The 26,545-nt window shown below is 41.3% G+C and overlaps 1 protein-coding gene across 2 annotated transcripts in view; it reads right to left on the reverse strand.

The window, feature by feature from the left end:
- Window positions 1–3,191: 3,191 nt before the first annotated feature.
- Window positions 3,192–26,545, reverse strand: part of LOC308302124 (butyrophilin subfamily 1 member A1-like) — a 37,466-nt gene continuing 14,112 nt past the window's right edge. Inside the window, exons 3-9 of one of the 2 annotated variants that reach the window (XM_080746330.1) lie at window positions 16,710–17,006; window positions 14,896–15,183; window positions 12,733–12,855; window positions 10,732–10,794; window positions 8,131–8,181; window positions 6,230–6,280; window positions 3,192–5,990 (exon numbers count right to left, since the gene is read on the reverse strand). In XM_080746330.1, the coding sequence (XP_080602456.1) occupies window positions 5,968–5,990; window positions 6,230–6,280; window positions 8,131–8,181; window positions 10,732–10,794; window positions 12,733–12,855; window positions 14,896–15,183; window positions 16,710–17,006 (896 nt within the window). In that variant the 3' untranslated portion in view covers window positions 3,192–5,967. The remainder of the gene's footprint in view (window positions 5,991–6,229; window positions 6,281–8,130; window positions 8,182–10,731; window positions 10,795–12,732; window positions 12,856–14,895; window positions 15,184–16,709; window positions 17,007–26,545) is intronic. The other variant, XM_080746331.1, reaches the window with a different exon arrangement.

Consider the following 26,545-nt stretch of genomic DNA (forward strand, 5'->3'; position numbering starts at 1 on the left):
CCACCAACGGGCAACGGTCCATGGCATGATTACAGGTAGCTTATATCCTAGACTGTACAATGATAGTGTAGCACATTGACTGCCAACCCACACCGACAGTGATAGTGTAGCTTATTGCCTAGAACACATTGACTGCCAACCAGCAGTGATAGTGGCTCACCAGCATGTGTTGACTTGCTGCCTGGAGTTCTGAAAAGCTGCTGTTCTATATGTAGACGTCACTGTGTGGTGGGGAAAAAAAATAAAACATACTTGTGTGTTTTCGATGGGTGTTCTTTCCTCAGCGCGACGCAGACACAGAGAAAGAGGATAAGCAACAAAAACATGATACATTAAATTGACTTTCTGGCCCTGGAATAATCAGTCTAAAGGCCCATTCCCACTGGGCCAGATAAACTGATAACAAATATCTGTCTCCATTCAAGTGGATGGTAAAAGATGCAGATAAAAAACATCTGTATTTATCTGGCCCCGTGGGAATGGGCCTTAACCTCCAGGATGTTGCCGTGTCAACAGTTGTGTTTCCATAAAGCCTCTTAATGCGCATTAAGGCTCTTGTGCAAAACACTTCAAAATTCGAATAAACTTTCATCCGCAAAAACATTTATGAGCTTGGAGGAGGTGGATTTTGAGGCTTTATTGAAAAAACTAAATGCACATTAGTGAATGGAAACGGGTCAGCCAAATGGAATTCACTAAATTCTCCCCAATTTCACAACGTGCCAGGCTGCCAGCTGTAGCTCTTTACAGACTGTTGTGTAAAGACAACCTCTGACAGAACGGGGTCTGACCTATGTTCCCCAGGTTCTATGTTCCCCGCTCTATGTTCCCCACCTCACAGCATTAGTTTAGTGAGGTTATGGTTAGGGTTAGGGGTAGGGTTAGGTGGTAAGAAAGTGGGGAACATAGAACCTGGGGAACATAGAACCTGGGGAAGGTATGGTCCCGACAGAACCAGTGGTGGGCAAGGAGGGAGGGAGAGCTTCACTGTGTTCAGTTGGCTCATGTGACCGTTGCTAATTCGAATAGGGGAAAACCCGCAAATGGAAACAGGATAAATTTGCTTTGTCTTAATGTGCATTTCTGATAATTAGCAAATACGTTTATGGAAACATGACTGACTGATGAAGATGAGATACAGTAACATGTGACATACTGATATTAACACATACTGACTGTGTGTGTGTGTGTGTGTGTGTGTGTGTGTGTGTGTGTGTGTGCGTGTGCGTGTCAGTTCATGTGAGTTCACATGGGAGCATGAGTGCAATGTGCATGTGAAAACTGGTTAAACCGTATGTATGTTGGTTCGTAAATTTCACCACTGTACTACTGATGTTAAGGTTAACCTGTTTAGAGCTTACTGCACCCCTCTCTATACAGCCCCTCTGTGGGTGAAGTATAAGAAAGAGAGCTTACGGAAGCTGCAAGTAGCCTACAATGACTGCCTTCGCATTCTGCTAAAGAAACCCAGGAGCACAAGGGCCAGTGAGCTCTTTGTTAATTTGGGTCTCACCACCTTCATGGCTCTGTTGAGAAACCTGACTTATAAATTCATGTGCAGACTGGATCGCTCCTTGAATGGATTAATTGGACTGATGGCAGACCCTGGATGTAGCTCTGTCAGGTACACTTCTACCATTAGAGGACACTGGCATGAGTGCCTCTTTAGCTCTGGAGGGGCTGGGTAAATGTACTGTACTGTTTCTTGTTTATTTTTTATCTTGTCTGTGTAATGTATTGTTTTCAACCCTGTGGGCCTTGAGCCTGTAATAAAGTTTATATATATATGTGAGGAGGAGAGAAGAAGCAAACATAATGTGTCTGTGTGAAAGAAGAATGTGTTGCATATGATTTATGCAACACATTGGTATTTCCTAAATCTTAAATTCTAAACTAAATTAAATAAATAATACATTTTTAAGGCTGACAGGAAGTTTGTGGTTTCCTCAAGACCAACGTTCCTCATATGTAACGAAAAAGAGAAGTGAAAGAGGGAAACTGTTTGTTTCCTTTGCATCAAGATAAAGATGACTGTGACATCTGAATGTATAAGTTCAGTTTAAAAAGAAGTATGTCTCATATTGGGTGATTTGGTTTAGTTTAACCATGTGCAGGGTGAAGTGTGAACACTATGTTTAGTTTAGTTAGTCTGACCATGTGTAGGGTGAAGTGTGAACACTATGGCTGCAGGGCATTTATCTGGTGAGTCTCGTCATGTTCTCCCTGTGAATGAAACTCTATGTTCACTCTGTTGTCCAGGGACGTGCAGAGGATGTTACAGAGGCAGGGGCTGACATTTATAAAAGGTCCTTTTGGCTCACAATGTGTCACGCTGCGATGCGCTGTGAACTTTTAGATTGGCTATTTCCGGTGCTTGTTAACACACTGAACTAAGCATAATCAAGTCAATAGTCTACACAGAGAGGGGAATTCTTTCAACAAAATATGTTGCATTCCGTAGAGTTTGCACAAGGCGATACACACCCTTTTTTTGTTAGTGTATTTTAATGTCTTAGACGGCTATAGCTGACATTAAGGTGTCAGCTAATGATCTGTTTAAATAAACAAATAAACAAGATCTACTGTATATTCCTTATTATCAAGGTTAAACAAGTAATTCATTTCAAAATACTCCTCACCACCTGCAAGGCAACTTGGTGTGAACTTGGGGGTTGTTTTTGCATCGATGCATGTCAGTGCGTGTGAGAAGCCTGACACTGCCAACAATATGATACGGGACGTTGTGAGCCTGTGTGACCACCTCTCCGACCTCCTCAAGCCATATGTCCTGAGTCTCCCGACTCGTTCCCTGAGGTCCAGTGAGGCGGGCCTCCTCAGGTCCCCAGGACCAAGCACCCAACCTGGGGTGACATGGCCTTCTCTGTGGCCGCCCCCACCCTCTGGAACCAACTCCCTAAACCCATCAGAGACGCCCCCTCCCTTTCTACCTTTAAAACCAGATATTATTATTATTACGTGAATCTATTCTATTAATAGATACTGCGTGCGCACACACACACACACACACACACTCACACATGGTCCACAGAATTCAACTCTTACTTCGTTCATAGAAAATGAGTTTTATTTTAAAGCTTAGCAGCCTAATACAGGGTAGAGCAATAGTATAACATATAAAGAAAGGAAAGGAAAGGTAACATTTCTGGTAGAACAGATCTCCAAGCTCTTATCATTCGGCTGTTCACAGGCTATACCTCAGTGCAACTTGACAAATCTGCACCAGACTGAAATAAATACAAGGAATTGAATGGTTTACATGTTTGATCCTTGTTAACAACACATGAAAAACATACAAAATTGAAATCTTGACCAAAAACAGGATTAGGCGGAAGCACACAATGCTGATTGTTTGCTCATCCTTCACAATCCTTAAAAAAGAAACACCTTCAGATAATATGTTGCAGGAAAAACACAACAAAAAACAAACACTTTTAACACATATTAAAAAAGGACACTTACTGCATATCATCAATATACATTCTATTGGATGTTTAACCCTTAGAAAAGCTTCCAGAGCATTGTAAATACAGCAGGTGCTGAATGCTAGACAATTACAATGCCTAGACAATAGGCCTATTGTAACAATAATCAGAATCATCTGTATTGTCACATCTCAGGTTTACAGTTTAAAACTGTGGTTTGTTTTTGTGCAACAAGCTCTATCATTTTATTTACATAAAAAAGGTAAAGAGAAGCAGAGAGCGGTGGGGAGAGAGAGTTCAATAAAACACAACAACAATGTATCTACATATTTACACATAGTACATAGTACTATCCAGTATTTACCTGAGATACTTGACCATAGAATGATACTTCTCTGATTCTCTGAATCTGTGATATCACCTTGAGTTGTCTTTGTTCATTGTAAATCGCTCTGGATTGAGAACGTCTACTAAATGTCTACATTGTAAATTATAGATACTGGATGTTACTAAGGCACAAGGATAATAAATATAACCATGTTGTACATGGTATTAATGTATACAAATCATGTCTTATAAACATGGTATTAAGGTATAAATATCATGTCTTATAAACATGGTATTAAGGTGCAGAGAGTATCAGGACTCAGGTTCAAACACAAGCACATTAAATACAGTGTAGATTCATGACATCATCAATGTTGTCATTCCATCCTGAGACCCACACTGTCACATTTTGACAACTTTTATTACTGGAACTAATTTCCAGATAATAAAGCTGTCCAGTTGTCTGGCTCTGTGCCAGACATAGGTAATCCTATGTAGCTGGAAACAAGGGCCTGCTACAAACTCCATGACAAATGTAGATTATTATCCTGATAGATTTTTTATTTATTTTTATATATATTATTTTTCTCCCAGGTTTGAAAGAAAGTGATTGGCATCTAGAGATGGGATCTATGGCTCTTTGAAGTGAGCCAGATCTCTGGGATCAGTTCCTTTCAAAGAGCAGTTCAAAAGACTGGCGCATTTGGCTCATTTGTATATTTACATATTTGTAAGAAGCATTTGTTGAAACATGAATCCACAATGTGGCACCACATTCCTCTGCTGACAAATTTGTTTTTACCCTTTTTATTAAACGTGTGTAAATTAAGCTACCCTGATCTGTTATTCATGCAACACATGAATCAAAAAACCACGCAGGCAACCATGAACTCATTCCTCCCCTTGTTCTCTCACTCACTGTACTCAGTGGAGTAGCAAGGCTTTTGTGTTTTGCTGGATTAATTAAATGAAAGGTCTGTGGTTTTAGCAAACACCGATTAAAAACATTCATTGTATTTGTCTTTGATTAAAAACATTCATTGTATTAGTCTTTGATAAGCTTAACTGGCTACTGCTGATACAAACACTATTGACACAAGGAATTAATAGTCACTCTATAGCTTACAGTAAATTTGAAATCACAGTTAGGCTACATTCATTATTTATTACATAATTCAACTCAAGTCTCCATGGCGTGAGTAATCAATAGGGAAAAAAAAGTCATTTTGGGGGTGAACTACTCCTTTAATGTGAGGTTTAGGATCATACCCGGAAGTCATACGGGAATGCCTACTGAGTGGCAAAAAACTCTTTTCTGGCTTTGACAGCCCATACTTCCAAATAGAGAAGTCCTGTCTGATTGCATTAAGGCAGCGATGTTAAACAATGTTAATCTCACTTTTCCACTTCATTTGCCATTCACTTTATGCATGCACAAACTGACAGAGCGTTTGGCATTGGCATGACGTGCGCAGAAAATCATTGTCTTCTTTGAATAGCCAAAGCACAAAACCTCCTATCTGCAAATTTCATGATTTTTGGATTTCACTTGAAATGGGGACAACAGGCTATGCTGCACATGGTCAGTCTGTCTGCAAGATCCTTCTGCCCCTCATTTGTCAAAAATGTCATGTGACTAGAAATAGTAGATAGATTTTAATGTTAAACACACATTTTCTTTTTCATTTTCCCAACAAAGTGATTTTTTCAGATAGGAGGTTTTGCGCTTTGGCCATCGCAAAGTATCATCTTATATAAATACAAATTACACAAGGAATGACACTCACGCATCTGCTGATTATAGGAAACATAGAATCACTGAGATTAGTGGATGTTTAGATCAGAAGGAGACTGAATGTTGTCCTACTGTGCGCCCAGGCAAGCACTCTACCAAACAAAGTGGGCACAGCGGGCGGGTTTAGGATCTGAAATACACTTTCCTAAATCTGTGTTGCCAAAATAAAAAATGTATGGAAATAGCAACAACACACCCACGGACACACCTCCATGCACAAATAACAGAGTGGGCATGGACAGCGGGTATAGCATCCTCAGAATATCATTTAGGGACAGAGCAAGGCGGGTATAGGGTGAGGATAAGGGGTAATGGGTGGCTCACTATCGGGCCCAGATATATCTGTCTACTCTACCTCTGGATCAACAGGGAGGCAACAGTTACTCTGCTACTGGCGGCGTGTCATTCCTCATTTGGGTCTTGAGCTAAAAGGAGAGAGAAATACAGACAGACAGACAGAAAGGTTAGAAAGGTTAGACACAGACAGACAATGGATCCAGTGTAGTTATTATCACAGGCTCCTACGCACACGCACACACACACACACACACACACACACACACACACACACACACACACACACACACACACACACACACACACACACACACACACATACAGAGTCAAGTTGAATATTAGTCCATCAATAAAACAGAGAACTCACCACCTGTGGGCACTGGGTTCTCACCAGGTGGTTTCAAAAATGGATCCAGTACTGAAACAGCAGAGAGAAGAACACTTAATGTTGGAGTTAAATCATGTGTATTGAATCTTGATCTGCACTGGAGGGACTTTTACGGGAGCTTATGGTATGATCTGATTCTGAACTCATCCCGTGGAGTCAGAAGAGTAGAGTGAACTCATCATCAATAATAAATACATTCATAATAATCAGAAACTGTTATTATCATCACTGATGCACCTTTATAATGTACCAGATCAGCATAGGCTGTTGGAGCAATAAATAATCACATGTGAATGTATTAAAGGAACATTCCAGTAAGCACTGATAAACAGCATTACATATTGTTATATCATTATATAGTAATACATTCTATATTGTAATATTTGCAAACATATTATTGGGTGGTTGCTTGAACAGGATGACCATTTGAATGTTCATGATTGTGTTACTATAAAATATGATGACATGATTATAGGCTAAACAACAACAACAAATACCACATAGGCTTTTGGCTAACTTAAACGGGGCGGCATAGCTCAAGGGTAGAGAAACCGTCATTAGAGCACGAAGGGTTCCTGAAGGGTTCCCAGTTCGAATCCTGCGTTAGTGTCGAAGAGTCCTTGAGCAAGACTCTGAACCTCTAGTTGCTCCCGGTGAGCAGGTTGGTGCTTGCATGGTTTCCTCTGAATGTAATGCACAATCTATGTAAAGCGCCTTGGATAAAAGCGCTATACAAATGCAAACCATTTACCATTTAAACCATTTACAATACATTTTGTTATTAAAATGATTATTTCACAAATACTTTTTGGGGAAAAGACACATTTACTGAGCAAACTGACTGATTAGCCTGAACCTCCTGTTGAAATAAATGAATGATTACCTTCCTGTGGAGGCTGTGAGGAAGCTGTGATGACTGACATTAATGATCTTAAATCCTACCATCCTGATACTTTCACCTCAGTACACAACACAACAACGGGCAACAACTAGTAAATATTCATAGAGAGAGAGAGAGAGAGAGAGAGAGAGAGAGAGAGAGAGAGAGAGAGAGAGAGAGAGAGAGAGAGAGAGAGAGAGAGAGAGAGAGACATCAGTCTACCAGTAGATGAGTGTAGAATAGAGAGTTTACCTTTGAGCTTCATGTAATATTCATGGATCTGACTGGACCAAACTACTATCTATCTAACAACATAATTTATCCAATATGATTGAGAAAGAGAAAACTGATCATAAACACACTAGACACATTTCAGATGAGGGAAACTAAGATGAAAATTAGAAACAAAAAATGTGTAAGTGTGCCTGGAGCTCGCTACATCTGTGCAACCTTGTTTGGGAGGTAGGGTCAAATAAACTAATATACCGGTAGTTACAATTAGCTACAAGATAGCTTGTAGTATTACTATAAAATATGCACGCACACACACACACACACACACACACACACACACACACACACACACACACACACACACACACACACACACACACACACACACACACACACACACACACACACAATGTACAAGATAGACTACTGTTAAAAACAACAACAAATACCACACAGGCTTTTGGCTACCTTTATCAATTAGTAAAAAGAAAAGTAAACAAACAATACATTTTGACCAGACAAAATTATTAAAATGAGTATTTCACACATACTGTATGTTTAGGGGAACAGACATATTCTTACTGAGCAAACTGACTGATTAGCCTGAACCTCCTGTTGAAATAAATGAAACATTACCTTCCTGTGGAGGCTGTGATGAGGCTGTGATGACTGACATTAATGATACGTCTTAAATCCTACTATCCTATGAGTGATACTTTCACCTCAGTACACAACACAACAACAGGCAACAACTAGTAAATATTACCTGTTGTCTCTGGGTTGGATGAAGGCCCTCCAGGAGGCCCTTCAGCACCTCCTGGGGAGGGAGGGAGGGAGAGAGAGAGAGAGAGAGAGAGAGAGAGAGAGAGAGAGAGAGAGAGAGACAGACAGACAGACAGACAGACAGACAGACAGACAGACAGACAGACAGACAGACAGACAGACAGACAGACAGACATCAGTCTACCAGTAGATGGAGGCTGTGATGACTGACATTAATGATACGTCTTAAATCCTACAATCCTATGAGTGATACTTTCACCTCAGTACACAACATTATTATGAAAAACAGAACAATATATATTGAAGATACAAAAAAACTGTGCAAGGAGAGGAAGAAGCCAAAAGGCTTAGCTTAGTTATGGCCGTTTCAAGCCCAGACAATAGAGTGTGTGTGTGTGTGTGTGTGTGTGTGTGTGTGTGTGTGTGTGTGTGTGTGTGTGTGTGTGTGTGTGTGTGTGTGTGCGCGCGCTCTACAGATATACTGGAGCCAATCAATCCTCAAGGACCCCTTGGGTCCCTGAACCGCACTGAGACCACCACTGGGTCAACTGTTGGGGTGACTTGTTGTTGTCTTGTTGTTTTGGGTTGTTGTTTTTGTGTGTAATAAGGCTGAGAGTGCTCCTGGCACAAGCATTTCATTGTATGTCTGTACCTGTATGGATATGCGTGTGACAATAAACCTGAACCTGAACCTTAACCTAAAGTGATAGTTCACCTATCTTTGACACAAAGCTGTGTGAAATACTTGTGGTTAAAACAGTGGTTAAAAATGTATTAATTGATTACCAGAGTCCCATGGTCAGAGTTCTGGTCAGTTTCTAATGAATATTAAGTAGTTCCAATGGGGTGGGGGCCATTTGGCGTGACCCAACCATTGAAAATAGATTAATCCACAAAACTAGCGTCATTTGTATTGTTGGCCTATTTCTACCATATAGAGCGAGGTTTCGTTCTGATCAGCTGACTGTAAAGCACCTTGTTTTGGGGAAATACGTTGCAGTGGCGTAGTGTTACTGGACACAAAAATAGTACCATGTGACAGAGGGGTCAAAGTTGAACGAAAGTTGGTCTATTTGGTAGAAATAGGTCAACAATACAAATGAAGCTAGTTTCGTGGATTCGTCTATTTTTAATGATTGGGCCATGAGCCCCTGCCAAATCACCGGAACTACTTTATATTCATCTAAAACTGACCAGAACTCTGACCACGGGACTCTGGTAATGAATTAATACATTTGTAACCACTATTTCAATGGCAAGTATTTCACACAGCTTTATCTATCTATAAATGCGAGAAGTCTCTGCGTGCGTGCGTGTCTGTCTGCGTGTCTGTAATCCGCGTATCTCGAGAACCGTTCGTCCCACCGGCTTCAGATTCGACATGCGCGTTCCCCGCCGTGGCACGGAGTGCAGTGCCGGGCCTCGACCCGACCCGACACGCGGTTTTCCCTAACCGGCGCGAAACGTTCGGAATCTCCTTATGCGGGGCTGATTGTTGACATCAGGCTGTTCCGGAGGAAATCGGCGCAAGCGCTGACTCATTGTGACATCACATCATAAAAGGCTCTGACATCAGGTACGCCACATGAGTCAACAAAAAAATGCCATGGTTACGTATTCTGATGTTCCTATATGGGCATAAAAGGACACAGGCAAACATATGGTCAAAACGGCTCTTATGACAACAGGTATAATGGGGTTTGCATTAAAGGGTGGGGCATTCATTCCCTATTTCAAATTCGGCACGCGCGTTCCCCGCCGCAGCAGGTAGTGCATGAACCAGCACGAAAGGTTCGGATTCTGATGTCTGACATCAGGGTTTTCTGTAACCGGCACTGTGTCTGGCATATATGGGCATACAATGGACGCAGAATCACAAAGAGCTCCATATACGGGCATAAAAGGAACACAGACAGACAGATACAGAGATCTCCATATATGGGCATAAAATGGACGCAGATAGACAGATATCTCCATATATGGGCATAAAATGGACCCAGAACTATATCTGCAGTGATCTCCATATATGGACATAAAATGGACGCCGACAGACAGATACAGATATCTCCATATATGGGCATAAATGGACACAGGCAAACAGATGGTCAAAACGGGTCCTATGACAACAGGTATAATGGGGTTTGCATTAAAGGGCGGGGCATTCATTCCCTATTTACATTGTTCCGAGTTGGCCAGGTCGCCGACTAGCTTCTAGTGTCAAAAATAGGTGAACTATCACTTTAAGTATAGTTCTCTTGTTCCTCTACTGTAGGTCACTTTACGATCAGATGTATCAACTTTGGTCTAAATTATACTGTTTTAATTGACGTTGATAAATCATGTGATGAAATGTTCTTTTAACCATGTTATTTTATTCATTTACATATTCTGTATATATATATATTTTTTTCTTTTCATATTGGTGTTGTGTTTTGTGTTGTTGTTGTTGTAAAAGAGGCTCCCAGTCCTCAGTGTGTTTTCAGAGAAATAAATAAAGGTTGAAATGAAAAGTTGTATTATTATTACATTATTAACATTATTAATTAGTAGGAGGTTCAACTGTAAATAAAGTTCTCAAACTCACCTGCAGGTACAGGTACAGGTACAGGTTTACCACCAGGAGTTGGAAACATCTTCCTTATAGGATCTGAGATGAAATTCAAACACAGTGACAACATGACATGACATGACATGACATGACATGACATGACATGACATGACATGACATGACATACAGTAACATTAGCTGTTGGGACCCCAGGGGTCCTTGAGGAAGTTCCAGGGGGTCCACAGCAAAACAAGGAACAATTTTATCACTTTACTTCTATGTTATTCTTTCTTTGACAATAGTCGATCTACAAGCTCACAAAGGGTGCCATTACTGCTCATTTTGAGCCTGTATATCGTCTTTTTTTTCTTTTTTTAAACCATTTTGATAAACTTTCCCTACGCGTGTATCCAAAACCCACCAGGGTACAGTTAAGCCCGCCCGCGGAAGCTTGTGATTGGCTGAACTGGAGGTAGGGAGCGCTCCGTTGTGTTCACTTGAACCGTGCAGAGGTACCGACAGTCAGGGAACGAAGATTTACTATTCTGTCCCCCTGGTTTACAACTTCTAACAGCGCTGAGTCGGCTCAAGGGGACTTCACGGCGCTCAATACTGCGACTCGCTCCCTTTAGCTCGCTCGGCGGTGTCTCACGTGGATCAAGTCTGCTTGAGACAGCGCGCCTCCGTCATCTCCACCAAAAACAAGCGCTCCTTTACAAGAACCTAACTGTATCGTGGTGGTTTTAGGATTCACAAACTCCCTACACCCCCATATCCCGACAGCCACCACACCCATAATTTGACCCCATAATATACCAAGCAGCTGTTACCTTAAAGCCCATATTTCAGTAATAAAATATTTATCATGCGACCTCGCCGTGCCAATTGACAGATTAAACTTCTGTTAAGGCCACTTTTAACCAAACAGATTCGTGGCCGAATCAGCGGCGGATAGCGGCGGAAAACGTCTGTTGCCGAACGGGAGCTCATCGGTAGGTTTTTGGCAGCGGGTCGGGAACGTTATCGACGGAAAACTGGAAGACTGGACTTGCTCAGTTTTGTTGATCGCCCCTGGACGTCGGTGAATTGTAGCAAGTTGTAATGGACCATTAGTTTGCTACTGCTGCAGCAAAACCAAGCCTAAATAAGCCAGAGACATTTTACCGTTGCACATTTTAACTAAATAGCATATTCACAATCTCAACTCTCAATTTCCTATAGCCTACTAATCAACTCCAAGGCAACGCTAGTAATAGTGATGTGTGTTGTTTTGAAAACACAGGAAGAAGCTCCGCTTCTGCTCCCCGGTTGCCAGATTCTGTGAGTTAAACAAGCGACCAGGTCTATGAAAACAAAGCCTAAAGAAGCGTCCAGTTTCACTTATTGAGCTCTATTACATTAGCTATTTTCGAAAAGAATGTTGAAGGCAAGGCCAAATAAGCAACTACAATTCAGAAACATGCCCAAAACAAAAGTAACCCACAACTAGCAACATTATAGGAAAACAGGATCAAAGTCGCTTGTAACGAGCCGATATGGCAACACAGTGCGCATGCGCAAAACTGTACAGTAATTACAGTCGGCATACAGTCGGCTGGAAAATTCAATGTGCTTAGTTTTTTGCAGTTCTTTGCAGTTCTTTGCAGTCTGTGAACAGTTTGAACAAGTCTCCTGTAGTATTTTCGGTGTGGAGGCACCTTTAGGAATTCACTTAGGAAGAAATCTAGGAAGAAGGAAGGCCCAATGTTTTTTTGTTGGTTTTTGAATTCAAATCTTTTCTTCTGGGGGTCCCAGGTCAGTGGAACAACATATTTCGAGATGGGGGTCCGTGGACAAATTCATATAATTTTGGCGGTCCTTGACATGAAACAAGCAGAACTGATATACTTTTTTTTTTTTAAAGAAAACTGTTGGGATTTAGAAGATTTTTAGATTGGGCCTCAGGTCTTAAAGGGTTAACTGCATGTCATTGCTGAGCAGCAACTCAGTAAGCATGTTGTATGTTATGTGGAACTTCAAATCTAATGAGAAACTTACCACAATATATCACCACCAGCACCAAACCAACTGCAGCGATGAGAGGAACGAAAACACCAGCAACAATGGCTCCCGTGGGTGTAGGTTTGGCTGGAGGTTTGGGTGTAGGTGTGGGTGTAGGTTCTGAGGAGAGGTTTCATGATTTCTGTGTTAAGAGCCTAAATATGTCAAAAGGTCAACACTGCAGCCTGTAACACAGTGATTCAATGTGTTCACATGATGTAGTAAACTAGCCTGACTGCAAGCGTCAGACTCTATCACACACTTCGTTTTGGGAAGAGAGTCTGAGATTGCGGCCAGACATTCCACTTCTGGGGGGGCGGGCTAACGCCTATTGACGTCACACACACACACACACACAAACACACACACACGCTTAGAGCCCCCGACGGCGACGTGGCGTGCAAAAATACGTTATTTCTTATAACATATTATATGATTGCATGTTTACGTTAGTGCAAAATGGTATTAAAATGTAATGAAACGGCACTATTGTATAGTTTATTAAAATAATTCGAGTCGAGTCTGACTCCGCCATGACAGTTTTCACGGACCAATCAGAGTCCACTAGCGACTCTCACGTGGGCAGAGGACACCAATCAGAGTCCACTAGAGACTCTCACGAGGGCAGCAGAGCTCTGGAGGGAGGGGGCTGGGACCGGACCAGCCTTGGGAATCCACCAGACGCCAAACCACATGCCCCAAGCATACAACCCTGATTGGCCCATTCAATTCGCCCGCTCCTCGGGCGGAGAAGAAATAAAATATTAAATCTCCGGAGTCAGTCCACACTACACACCACCCACCAACAGGGGGTGGCAATGTGCGGACTGATTTATCAGGCTAGTAGTAAACTACATACCTTCATGATACAGACTGTAACAGTGATTCAATGTGTTCACATGATGTAGTAAACTACATACCTTCATGATAAAGACTGTAACAGTGATTCAATGAGTTCACATGATGTAGTAAACTACATACCTTCATGATAAAGACTGTAACAGTGATTCAATGAGTTCACATGAAAGACTGTAATAGTGATTCAATGTGTTCACATGATGTAGTAAACTACATACCTTCATGATAAAGACTGTAATAGTGATTCAATGTGTTCACATGATGTAGTAAACTACATACCTTCATGATAAAGACCCTAAGGGTCGATTCACACTCTAAAAGGAGCCTAACTTATTTCGGTTTGGGAGGGCTCCCCGACCCGAAATTATTTAAGTTCTGGGGGAGTTCATTCATACTTTCTTAACAGCTAGTGCCAAAGTCACTTGTAAATATTGGAGGTCCATGGCATGAAAACGTTTGTGGCCGATAAATGAGTTTAGTAGGACGGATACATATCTGCATGGCCCTCGCGGCTGCATGCTGAATGACTGGAGGTCCAGTTAGCAGCAGCTCCAGCAGCACCAGATGGAGATGGCCGGGGTATCTCTGTCACACACGCGCGAGCTCTGTCGAAAACATTTAATCTACAATTACAAACCCACATTATAGACTGCCGCCTCTCTTTCTGCATGCACCATTGTCCAACAGGTTTGAGCTTGCAGATCGGCTATAAACGGTAATATAGGCTATAGCTATAAACCTATCAACACGGAACACTAGCAAAGTTGTGTTTAAGCTCTTCTTTTCTCTTTAAAACGGTCAGCGACCAGCGATACACGCAGCAAAGCTGTGTGTGTGTGTGTGTGTGTGTGTGTGTGTGTGTGTGTGTGAGAGTGTGAGTGTGCCGCGCGTGCCTCCCAGTTTCACTCTCCAGCGGGAGCGAGAGCCAGCATCCGCTATGCGACGCTCAAACACGGCCACACAAGCATTTGGAAGTCGGCGTGGCTCCCTCCCAAACGACCACTGTTCGGCTTCACAGCTGAAAATATGAACTTGGAGCCGGGCTGAATGAATGAGAAGACACCGCTGAGTACCGAAATTAAGTGGTCACAACATTTCGGCAGCACAAAGGAGCCGAGGTTTAGTTGGTTGATGCTCTCCCGAACCGGGGGGGGGGGGGGGGGGGGGGGGGGGGGGTGGGGGGGGGAGACCCATATTTGGGTCTGGACAGTGCAGAACTGAAATAAGTTAGGCTCCTTATTAGAGTGTGAATCGACCCTTAAAGTGATTCAATGTGTTCACATGATGTAGTAAACTACATACCTTCATGATAAAGCAGGTTGGGTTCAGGACGACTTCGCTCCATGCTGAACTCATTCTTCACTTCACAAGTTAATGTCTTAACTTTCCCATCTTCATCCTTGGTGACATTCAGCCGGTTAGAGTTTGGTCCAGAGTAAGACACCATCCATTCCCCTTCATCTTTCTTCCAGCGATAGGTGATTGGAACTGACTCTGTGACGTCGTCAAGGAGGATACATTGCACTTCACAGCTGGTGGAGTCAGAATCACAAGGTTTCTTGGTGTTCACCTGTGGCTTTGGAACTTTCTCTGTTGATCAAACACAATGAATATAACTTAGTGCTGATGTTGTCTCCAGACTGCAGTTAAAACAAAACACATGTTGGCTGTGTGATCTTCCTCAGGTAAGGGTTCTGGTGCAGATATATTTATATTCATGTTCTATAGAAGCAGTGGGTGGTTAGTGGGATTATTAAAGGTTGTATGTTTTTTACTTTTCTGCAAATCATCACACGGTCCAGACAGGACACCACTGTTCTAGAGGGATTCATATTTTGAACAGCTTGCATTTTATCAAAACACCCACCAGTGTCAAACATGATTTACTGCTATGTGTGCTGTTATGTTTAAAGCCATAGTCACACTTCAATGAGTCACAATACGTGTTCTTTTCATATGCAGCTGTTCCCATACCAGTTTAAAGTCGAAATGCAATCAAAAAATGTTTTCTTAGAGCATATTTGTAGTGATAATATGGCCATACCTAACACTGGATGCCAGAAAAAGTGAACACCTTGAGTATTTGTGTATTATAATGAAACAATTAGAGCCCTAAGCCCCGCCCCTAAACAGAAACGTCTTGCGTGACCGTGATGACGAACATCAAGAAAATGTATAATTCATGAGGGGAGGGGTGGATGGGAGAAAATATAAAAACAAGAGATGTTTTTTATTTCTATTTTTCTATCCTTGTAACGCAAACATGTCTCTTCGAATATGTTAAAAAAGCGATATTTTACCCAATTGAAAAAGGGAAAACACACCTGTTTTTTCCTCATAATAAAGCTCCCTATTTGCACATTAAAACAACAATACAACAAGGAAGAAGAAGAAGAATATGAATATGAATATGATGTTTTCTATAAGAAAAGTGTTTTTTTGCAGTACAGTAGGATTGACATAATCACATCATGTCTGTAATGCAACGCTTCATGGCTGCAACAGCCAACAGCAGCAGCGCGACTCACAAGCCCTATAACAGATTAACTCCAATGTGTACACGCAAATGTAATAGTAGATTTTATGGTCAATAATTGCACTGCAGTGTGTCTGATTTAGCGTTCCACTCATCAACCGAAAGCTGACAGTCAGACTCAGAAAACTAGGCGGGCGCGACTACTAGTTTTGAGCTTGCAGATCCAATATAAACCTCAACATCAACACCACGACGTAACCCTAGCAAGTTGGTTTTAAGCTGTTTGTTTCCTAATGAAGAACATGCTTGTGTCTCTGTCAGCGTGTGGAAGACAGCAACAGCATGCATGGATGTTACACCGACATTGGTGTCGGGGACTGTTTCTGGTCTTTTACAGCTTACAGAATAGAGCGGAGCACTGATTCTCTTCAGCATCAGTAACAGACGGTATGAAACATTATCTAACCATTGTTACTTCTTTTTTTCCCAATTGTATTTCTGGGTACCCCACCCCCACCTCCACACACTATTAATCTAAACTTCATTTCAAATGAACATTTCTGTGAACAGAAAACATTGTATATTATTATGATAGACCCATGATGACACATGACCTTCACAGGACACAGTTCATACTCACTCATCTGTTTAACCGTGTAAGTCTTGCTCAGCAGTCGACCGTTGATGTGCACAGTGTATTCTCCACCATCTACTATGGTCATATTGTTGATGACCAACTGTCCAGTGTTTTTATCCAGTTCTGCACGTTTTTTAAATGTCCCGTAGTAATCCACAACAGGACCAAGAACCTCATCCCATTCTGCTGCTTTATTGGGTCCATGTTTCCACAGGATGCCAGTGATGGGTTCAGTAACAGAGCTGGTATCTGGACGCAGGCGAAGGACTCCTTGTGGTGGAACGTAAATCACATCTTCAGCTGTGGAGAGAAGATTATTTCAGTCAATGTGAACATTTAAAGCAGTCAGCAACAGTCTTCTGTCCGGGACTAATTATTTAGCAGTGCAGAAAAAACCTCAGTTGATTTTTTTCACTTAAGCAAATGTTCAGGAAAATAACCAATCTACAAGCTGACTGTGATGCATACGACTGTAGTTGTACTGGTCAGCTCCCAGTACAACAATAACACACTACGGTTGATCAGCTCCCAGTACAACAGTAACACACTGTAGTTGTACTGGTCAGCTCCCAGTACAACAGTAACACACTGTAGTTGTACTGGTCAGCTCCCAGTACAACAGTCCCCTCACCCGCAAATTTATAATGGATATATTCTGACCCATCGGGTCCCCACGGATATCTGGCCCGTTGCAGGACTCTGGCTCTATATGGTATGGGGAATGAAGGGTAAATGCTTTTTGTTTCCCTATCCATGTTTTGAACATTAAATCTTACCAGCAATGAACCGGATCAAACTGCTGCTGGGCTGGAGTTTAACGTTGTTGGTTATTACAGAACACTGGTAGGTCCCCTCGCCCCGTACAGCTTCAGTGAGATGTTACCATGAGACAACTCTTCTGGAAACGACCCAATCTCCTGAGGTTGTCCTTTAAAAAAAGAAAATATTTATTAGATAATGCAGTTGTATGCTGTTCACGTGTACACATGTTAGCAGGGGTGAGATGGCGAGCCCAGACAAGTTATGTGACGGCGCTTTCAACACTTCAATCCCCTACGGCTCTACCTGGCTGCTTTGCATAACAATAGTCAGGTATGCAGGCTTCACCTACGTCCTCATTACACTGTATTACAGTACGGCCAGCATTCTTTGCAGACTTTACTGTGTGTGGGTGAGTCTGAGTCTATGTAAAGTCTATGTAAAGGTTTATTTTATATAAAAGTTAAAAGGAAAATACATTAATTGAAACTAAAATAAAAACAACAAATTAACAATGTAACTAAATAATAAGAAATATAATTACATTAAAAATGTCGTTTGTTAAATACAGTATTTCAACTAGCACATTCTATTCATTCATATTCTATTCTATTCATATTCTATTCATATTCATTCTATTCTGATCGAAAAACTCAAAGCTATTGGTCTTGATAGCACAGCAGTGAGATGGATGCACTCTTACTTGGTGGGGAGGGAACAGATGGTGGAAGTCAACGGAACCCTGTCCCCCCCCCCTCCCAGTAAACTGTGGAGTACCTCAAGGGAGTATACTAGGACCACTGTTGTTCTTAATATACGTAAACGACATGTCATCTGCTTGTGACTGCAATCTGTTTCTGTTCGCGGATGACTCTGCTCTCCTAGTCTCCGGCAGTGACTTATTGCAGGTTGAAAAGGCCCTTAACTGTGAACTTAACAAGATCTGCACCTGGCTCAATGACAACAGACTCTCAATTCACCTAGGCAAAACTGAATGTATCCTCTTTGGATCTAGTCAGAAACTTAGCCTAGTTGAGAACTTCACAATTAAAGTAGGTGACACTGTGATAGAAAGAAAAAACTACATCTGCTACCTGGGTTGCATCCTGGAGGCTAACCTATCCAGTGAAAAAATGACCACCAAGGTTATCAATAAAGTCAACCAACGAATTTGCTTCTTGCAAAGGGTTGCCCCGCTGATCAATACTAAATCCCGAAAGACACTAGGAGGAGCTCTTATTGGGCCCCTCATTGATTACGGAGTCCTTGTCTGGTATCGCGACGCCCCAGCCGCCTTAAAGTTAAAGCTTCAAACAGCCCAAAACAAACTAATTAGGGTTGTGCTTGGTCTCCCTCCTCTGACCCACCTTACCGATCATCACCACGAAAGCGTGGGATGGCTCAAAGTAGCTGACAGAGTACAGCATCTTGCAATGGGCCTGGTGTACAAGATACACTACACCTCCAAGATTCCCATGTACCTGACAAACTACTTCTTAAAGGTCAAGGATGTTCACGACCACAACACCAGAGGCAGCTCCACGAATCATCATCAACGTAGATTTAACACTAAACAAGGCTCTAACTCGTTCTCCTGCTACACCATCAACATGTGGAACGCCCTTCCTCAAGCCCTAAAGCAAATCCCTAGCCTCCTTCAAAATTGGTATGAAAAGTCACCTTCAGACAGCTGCTACCCGTGACTTGTAAATAGACTAAGCCCCCATGCCCCCCCCCCCCCCCCCCTTTTTTATTATTCTTTTTTCTGCCTTTGTATTTGATGTTATGCTTTTGAAACTGATATTATCCTAGATAAAGTACTATGTTCTATCCGTCTGTCTTTCAATGTTATATGAGATACTTAAAGTGTGGTTCCTGTGGAAATAAGCCTCGGCTTTCTAGGATCTCCTTTTAGTTGACCTTGTACCAGTGATTTGTACTGTCATGAAACTGTACTTTTTTCTATTGCAAACTTCTAATAAATTCTTCAATCAAAAAAAAACGAGCGGCAGGCTGCGTGCACACATGCGTGCGCACGTGATGTGCACATGCACGTGACGTCATACATTTAGAGGGCCACCCAGGCACGTAATCAGCGTTAGGCGGCATAGCCACCTACCTCCTGAGAGCTGGTTGTACTGAAAAAAATCTCTATTTCCATTGTGTAAAGACCTGACTGGACAGTATAATATGGAGAGAGATAACAGCCCAGCTTCTGAAAGAATGTTGCTCAGCCAGTTCCTTGTCCATTGACTGGTGGGCGGCCAATTACTCATCTCGTACATAGAGATGTACATTTTTGCTATTGTTGTCATGGGGTGACAGGGGGGGTTTGGGCTTTCAATGTCTCTGGCAGTGTTTTTGGTGGTACAGTTAAAGAACATGAGCTTGCTTCATTTTGGACTCACCTTGATATCAAAGAAAGCAAGAGAGCTAAATGTGACACACTTGGATGTGTGCTCAGATGGAGCTTTCGCCAGTGTCCATTAGGCCTACTTCTTAAAAGCACTAATTACACTGCCCATGGCCATGACATCATGCTCTGTTGAACGTCTGTTTTTCAGTGAACAAAGAATCAAATATGCATGCAGAAGTACTATGACAACCGCTCACCTAAATGGTCTGTGTCTCCTCGAGTTTGAGAGAGACTTAACTGATGGCCTGAACTACAATGAAGTTATCGATATTTTCAAGCGCAAGCCGCCGTCTCATGTTGTGAGACATGTATTTTAAGGGACACATGATTACTTTGAACTAATTAAGCTAGTGTTGTCATGTTTCGTAAATTGAAATATGTCACTATTCGGGCATAATGTTCGCCTTGGCTGGTGATCTGGTATTCATCATAACTTCTGTGGTTTCATTAAATGTTATTTAATATATAGTTATATAGTTATATAAGATACATGAAGGTTTCCTGTGTAAAAAAAAGCTGAAGAGCTTAATGATCTCCTTTTAGTTGACCTTGTACCAGTGAACTGTACTGTCCTTAAACTTTACCTTTTCCTATGCAAATGTGACAAGGTGGTATTATTAAGCTATGCCAAACTACACCACCGGGGGAGTTGCGCCCCTGGATATATAGTTATATTATAGAATTACCTCATTTAAACCACCTGCTTTACAGGAGTAGCACACAAGTTCGTTTTACATAATAAAACCAAGGCAGAAACGTAAATAACCAAAGTACAAAAAGCTTTATTTTAATTACATAAAGTTACTCCAGCAATCTAATTTTCTTTCATCATTTAACAATAAAACTGGAAACAATGCATTAAAAGGGTTCAGTGTAATTATTGGCAAATCAACAATAAAATAACTATGATCTAAATGGACCTGTGGGAAGAGGGACAGGTCGACCAACCCAGGGAAGTGGCTTTCACTCAAATTAAACCAAAAATCAATTTTATATTGTGACAGTAATCATTACTATAGAGTGTTTGTTCAGTAACAGTGTTAAATAGCTCTATATTGTGACAGTAATCATTACTATAGAGTGTTTGTTCAGTAACAGTTTTAAATAGCTCTATATTGTGACAGTAATCATTACTATAGAGTGTTTGTTCAGTAACAGTGTTAAATAGCTCTATATTGTGACAGTAATCATTACTATAGAGTGTTTGTTCAGTAACAGTTTTAAATAGCTCTATATTGTGACAGTAATCATTACTATAGAGTGTTTGTTCAGTAACAGTTTTAAATAGCTCTATATTGACAGTAATCATTGCTATGGAGTGTTCAGTAACAGTGTTAAATAGCTCTATATTGTGACAGTAATCATTGCTATAGAGTGTTCAGTAACAGTGTTAAATAGCTCTATATTGTGATTGATTGATTGATTGATTGATTGAAGACTTTATTAGAAGTTTGCATAGGAAAAGGTACAGTTTCATGACGGTACAGTTCACTGGTACAAGGTCTACTAAAATGAGATCCATGAAAATACTAAGCTTATTTCTACAGGAAACCATTTAAGTATCTCATATAACATTGAATGACAGACGAAAAGAACACAGTACTATGCAGTAGATATGTAAAGAAAAGAAAAATGAGAGAACAAAAAAGAGTCTAAACAGTAAGTAAGTAAGTATATACAAAGAAGGGGCAGGGGAGGGGAGGGTTGGGCTAGGTTAGTTTTTTTACCAGTTGCGAACGGCTGCTGCCTGTAAGTGGTTTTTCAGGGCAATTTTAAAGGATGCTAGTGATCCACACTCCTTTATGGCCTTCTGTAAGGCTTTCCACATTTTGGTGGTATAGCAGAAAAAAGAGTTTGACCCTTTGTTGGTTTTGACTCTGGGTTGAAAGTGATCTGTGGCGCTGCCTCTGGTGTTGTAATTATGGACATCCTTAATGTTTATAAAGTATTTTGACAGGTACTTGGGTATCATAGTGGTGTAGTGTATATTGTACACCAGGCCCATTGCAAGTTGCTGTACTCTGTCATCTACTCTGAGCCACCCCACTCTTAACTGGTGAGTAGCGGTGAGGTGAGTATGATAGGGAAGGTTAAGCAGGACCCTAATTAGTTTATTTTGGGCTGTTTGGAGTTTAGTTTTCAGGGCTTGTGGGGTGTCACGATACCATACGTGGACTCCGTAGTCAAAGAGGGGCTGGATTATTGCACCAGCTATGGTCTTCAGTGTGTTGAAATTGACCATTGGGGCGATCCTCTGTAGGAAACGAGTTCGTTGGTTGATTTTATTTATTACTTTAGAAGTCATCTTCTCACTGGAAAGATTAGCTTCAAGGATACATCCTACAGGTGACAGTAATCATTGCTATAGAGTGTTTGTTCAGTAACAGTGTTAAATAGCTCTATATTGTGACAGTAATCATTGCTATAGAGTGTTCAGCAACAGTGTTAAATAGCTCTATATTGTGACAGTAATCATTGCTATAGAGTGTTTGTTCAGTAACAGTGTTAAATAGCTCTATATTGTGACAGTAATCATTGCTATAAAGTGTTTGTTCAGTAACAGTGTTAAATAGCTCTATATTGTGACAGTAATCATTGCTATAGAGTGATTGTTCAGTAACAGTGTTAAATAGCTCTATATTGTGACAGTAATCATTGCTATAGAGTGATTGTTCAGTAACAGTGTTAAATAGCTCTATATTGTGACAGTAATCATTGCTATAGAGTGATTGTTCAGTAACAGTGTTAAATAGCTCTATATTGTGACAGTAATCATTGCTATAGAGTGATTGTTCAGTAACAGTGTTAAATAGCTCTATGTTGTGACAGTAATCATTGCTATAGAGTGATTGTTCAGTAACAGTGTTAAATAGCTCTATATTGTGACAGTAATCATTGCTATAGAGTGATTGTTCAGTAACAGTGTTAAATAGCTCTATATTGTGACAGTAATCATTGCTATAGAGTGTTCAGTAACAGTGTTAAATAGCTCTATATTGTGACAGTAATCATTGCTATAGAGTGATTGTTCAGTAACAGTGTTAAATAGCTCTATATTGTGACAGTAATCATTGCTATAGAGTGTTCAGTAACAGTGTTAAATAGCTCTATATTGTGACAGTAATCATTGCTATAGAGCAGGGGTCTTCAACGTTTTCAGGCCGGGGACCCCCAAACTGATGGCGAGATGGAGCAGGGACCCCCTACCACCTCGTAGGGTGGGGGGGTCGGGGCTACGACGTATTTTTTATTTTAAACATGTACAAGTTACAGCGAGCAGGGTGGGCCGTACCACTACCATTTCTAAACATACTACTTATTAACTGAGAACCAATGTCAATAATATCAACAATCTGTCAATTGCATAGTAATCATGTATTCAAGCTATTCAAAATGGATAGAATCATGATTTATTTTTTAACATCAAGGAGTGAAAAATGAAAAAAAAAAAAAAGAATCATTTTTTGAAATCTTTTTTTTTTTCTTTTTTTATTTTTAAGCAATAATTTCGTGGACCCCCTGCAGTACCTCCGCGGACCCCCTAGGGGTCGCGGACCCCCTGTTGAAGATCCCTGCTATAGAGTGATTGTTCAGTAACAGTGTTAAATAGTATTTCTCACTGTTTTACAACTTTTCTGTTGCCGCAATCATGCAACTCTCTCTCTGTCTCTGCTGTTGGAAAGAAGCCTAATTTATACTTCGCAGTGCAAGGGTGTCACACCTAAAATAGCAGACCTGCAAGCTTACAACGCATCATGGATGCGACACGCTGTGAGCTTGTATGTCTGTTTTTAAAACTTTTTGGCTAAAAATGGCATAATCCTGGATTATATTAATATAATATAATATAATAATAACATAACATATAATAACATATCTACTATTACATTTTTCTTAGAGCTGCATCCCACTTCCAAGGCCATACACGCCCCTTTACATCCACTTCAACTCATAGCTAGCTCCGATGTCGGTAGGCCATACACGCCCCCTTTTACATCCACTTCAACTCATAGCTAGCTCCGCTGTCGGTAGAATGCACGGCACAGCCGTCCGCTGATTCGCCCCCCGTCGCCATGGTGAGTGAGAGAGAGAGAGAGAGAGAGAGAGAGAGAGAGAGAGAGAGAGAGAGAGAGAGAGAGAGAGAGGCACGCACAGCCGTCCGCTGATTCGCCCCCCCGTCGCCATGGTGAGAGAGAGAGAGAGAGAGAGAGAGAGAGAGAGAGAGAGAGAGAGAGAGAGAGAGGCACGTTCCGAGAGACTATCAGTGCAGAAGCGCAGAGACTATCAGTGCAGAAGCGCGTGGAGAGAGAGACACAGAGAGAGAGAGAGAGAGAGAGAGAGAGAGAGAGAGAGAGAGAGAGAGAGAGAGAGGCGCCTCCTCCCTGTGTGAGTGCATGGCTTGCACACGCGAACACTCATGGACCTGTTGATGTGTGTTGCGCACCAGTAGCCACTAATCACAATATAGTCTACAAATAGGCTACACCGCTACAAATGTACTGTCTGTGTTACTATCGGGAACCAGGCTTCAGATTCAACAATGGACAAGATGATATGACTGCCTCTGCTCCGCTCTGAGAGGGGAGAGGTTGGCGGCCCTTCGGGCCACTCACATCTAGAGTTCGGCCCACTCACCTCTTCACAGCAACATACTGTCTGTCTGTCTGTGTGTGTGTGTGTGTGTGTGTGTGTGTGTGTGTGTGTGTGTGTGTGTGTGTGTGTGTGTGTGTGTGTGTGTGTGTGTTGCTAAAATGAAAACATTGAAATAATGAAAATAAAACATTGCCAGGCCTATTACAGTAACAATAATAACACAATTAGGCCAAAACTTGTTTTTTTTTTTCAACAAACTTTTTTTTTTTGCAAAAAAAAAAAAAAATGTTTCAAATTTTTTTTTTTAATTAAAAAAAAAACAAAAAAACGGGCGTGGACTCTAGATGTGAGCGGCCCGAAGGGCCGCGAACCTCTAGTAATAATACAAACGAGAGAGGGATTTTGTTGTTTTTCAGACTTACGTATTGCTTCATTTCTAGGATATCATTTGAGTCATTGATTTGAATTGTTGCACTCTGACTGTTACTATCAGTTCAATTCAGTTCAAAGAAGCGTTATTGGCATGAGAAAATATACCTTTACATTGCTAAAAAGTTCAGACACTGTTGTGGATATTAGTTCGGGTCCTTATCAGTGTTATTTATTTCCAAGGGGCGGTTACAAAAAGATTGAACAAAATCTGTTCATTTTCACTTAACTTCACTAATTTGATACAATTTCATCATTTCATCATTCCATCCATGACAATCTTATGGTTCAATGAGGTTTGGCCTGATTTATATAGATGGAAATGTGGCTGATTTCGTAATTGTTTCCTTAATTATTAGACTTGTCATGAACTGTGCCCTTTGACTTTTGATATTTTGCTGATTGGCCCCTGGGCCATCTTAAGTTGAGTAGCCCTGCTATAGAGTGATTGTTCAGTAACAGTGTTAAATAGCAACAAACACATCTGTAAACTTTAGTTTTAGTCAATAGTTTTAGTCCAAAAGAAAACAAAAATATCTTTAAATAAATAAATGAAACAGTGTCAAATAAGGCAGTTTCTCAACCTTTTCGGGCCGTGACCACCAAAATAATCACATTTGAACTCGGGACCTTCTGAGGTCACCTTCATGTGGAAGACACAGTTCGTGGCTGGATATAGGGCTTTAACTGTGTGACCTCACTTACGTACCAGGCCTCGAAATTAACCTTTTTACTTGGTAGCACCAGTGCTACTGCTACCAGTTTAAAATGCTAGGAGCACCAGAAATAATTTAGGAGCACCCACCAAAATGGAAGGAGCACCAATATGTTATCGATGTTTTTAAATGTTATCGATGTTTTTAAATGAATAAAAAACTATTTAACATGAAATGGTGAAAGGAGCCTTACACATGCATGGTAGGCCACCTCTGGGGCTTTATGCAATGACCTGGGTCTAGAATTTAAACTGTAGTCCATCATCCATACATGTCGTCAGAGAACCACTGACAGAGGTATAAAACATCTCCAGTTCTGTTTTTTTGTTAACATTCATAGCCTTAATATGGATAATAGCCCTTTAATTCACATTCGTAGCTATAAAATAATTGCAACGTAAATATAACATGGTTTATGAGGGTGCCATTATAGGCCTAATACATTACAAGAGCCTACACTTTAAATGTGGACAATGCACAATATTTACGACCGTTTTGAAACTAATTTGCCTTAACTTGTGCTGCCTTACACGCACGCGCGCACACGAACGCACGCGCGCGCGCGCGCGCGCGCACACACACACACGGTCAGCCCCACCTCTTCCCTTTCACACACAGAGACACCTGTCTCACACACAAGGAGAAATAGTCTCCGTGGCAAAGGCGTGCAGCTGGATTGTTTCTCAATTTACAGATACTTCTAATAAAGTAGGCTGCTTTCTGACAAGCAGCACAGCAATGACAAAGCGCTGGATTGTCCACGATCCGTGATGCCCCTGCATCGCTCTGTTGTGTCAACCAACACGCTACATGCTATTAGCAGTAGGAGCGAAAACGTGGTCGGTAGTTTTCAGCGACCTGAGGTTGCGTCGGCAGGCTAGTTACTGAGGTACGGTTACTGAGGTTAAGTTTAGGGTTAGTAGCCC

Source organism: Nannobrachium achirus, assembly GCF_963921795.1.
Source record: "Nannobrachium achirus genome assembly, chromosome: 17".
Taxonomy (NCBI): domain Eukaryota; kingdom Metazoa; phylum Chordata; class Actinopteri; order Myctophiformes; family Myctophidae; genus Nannobrachium; species Nannobrachium achirus.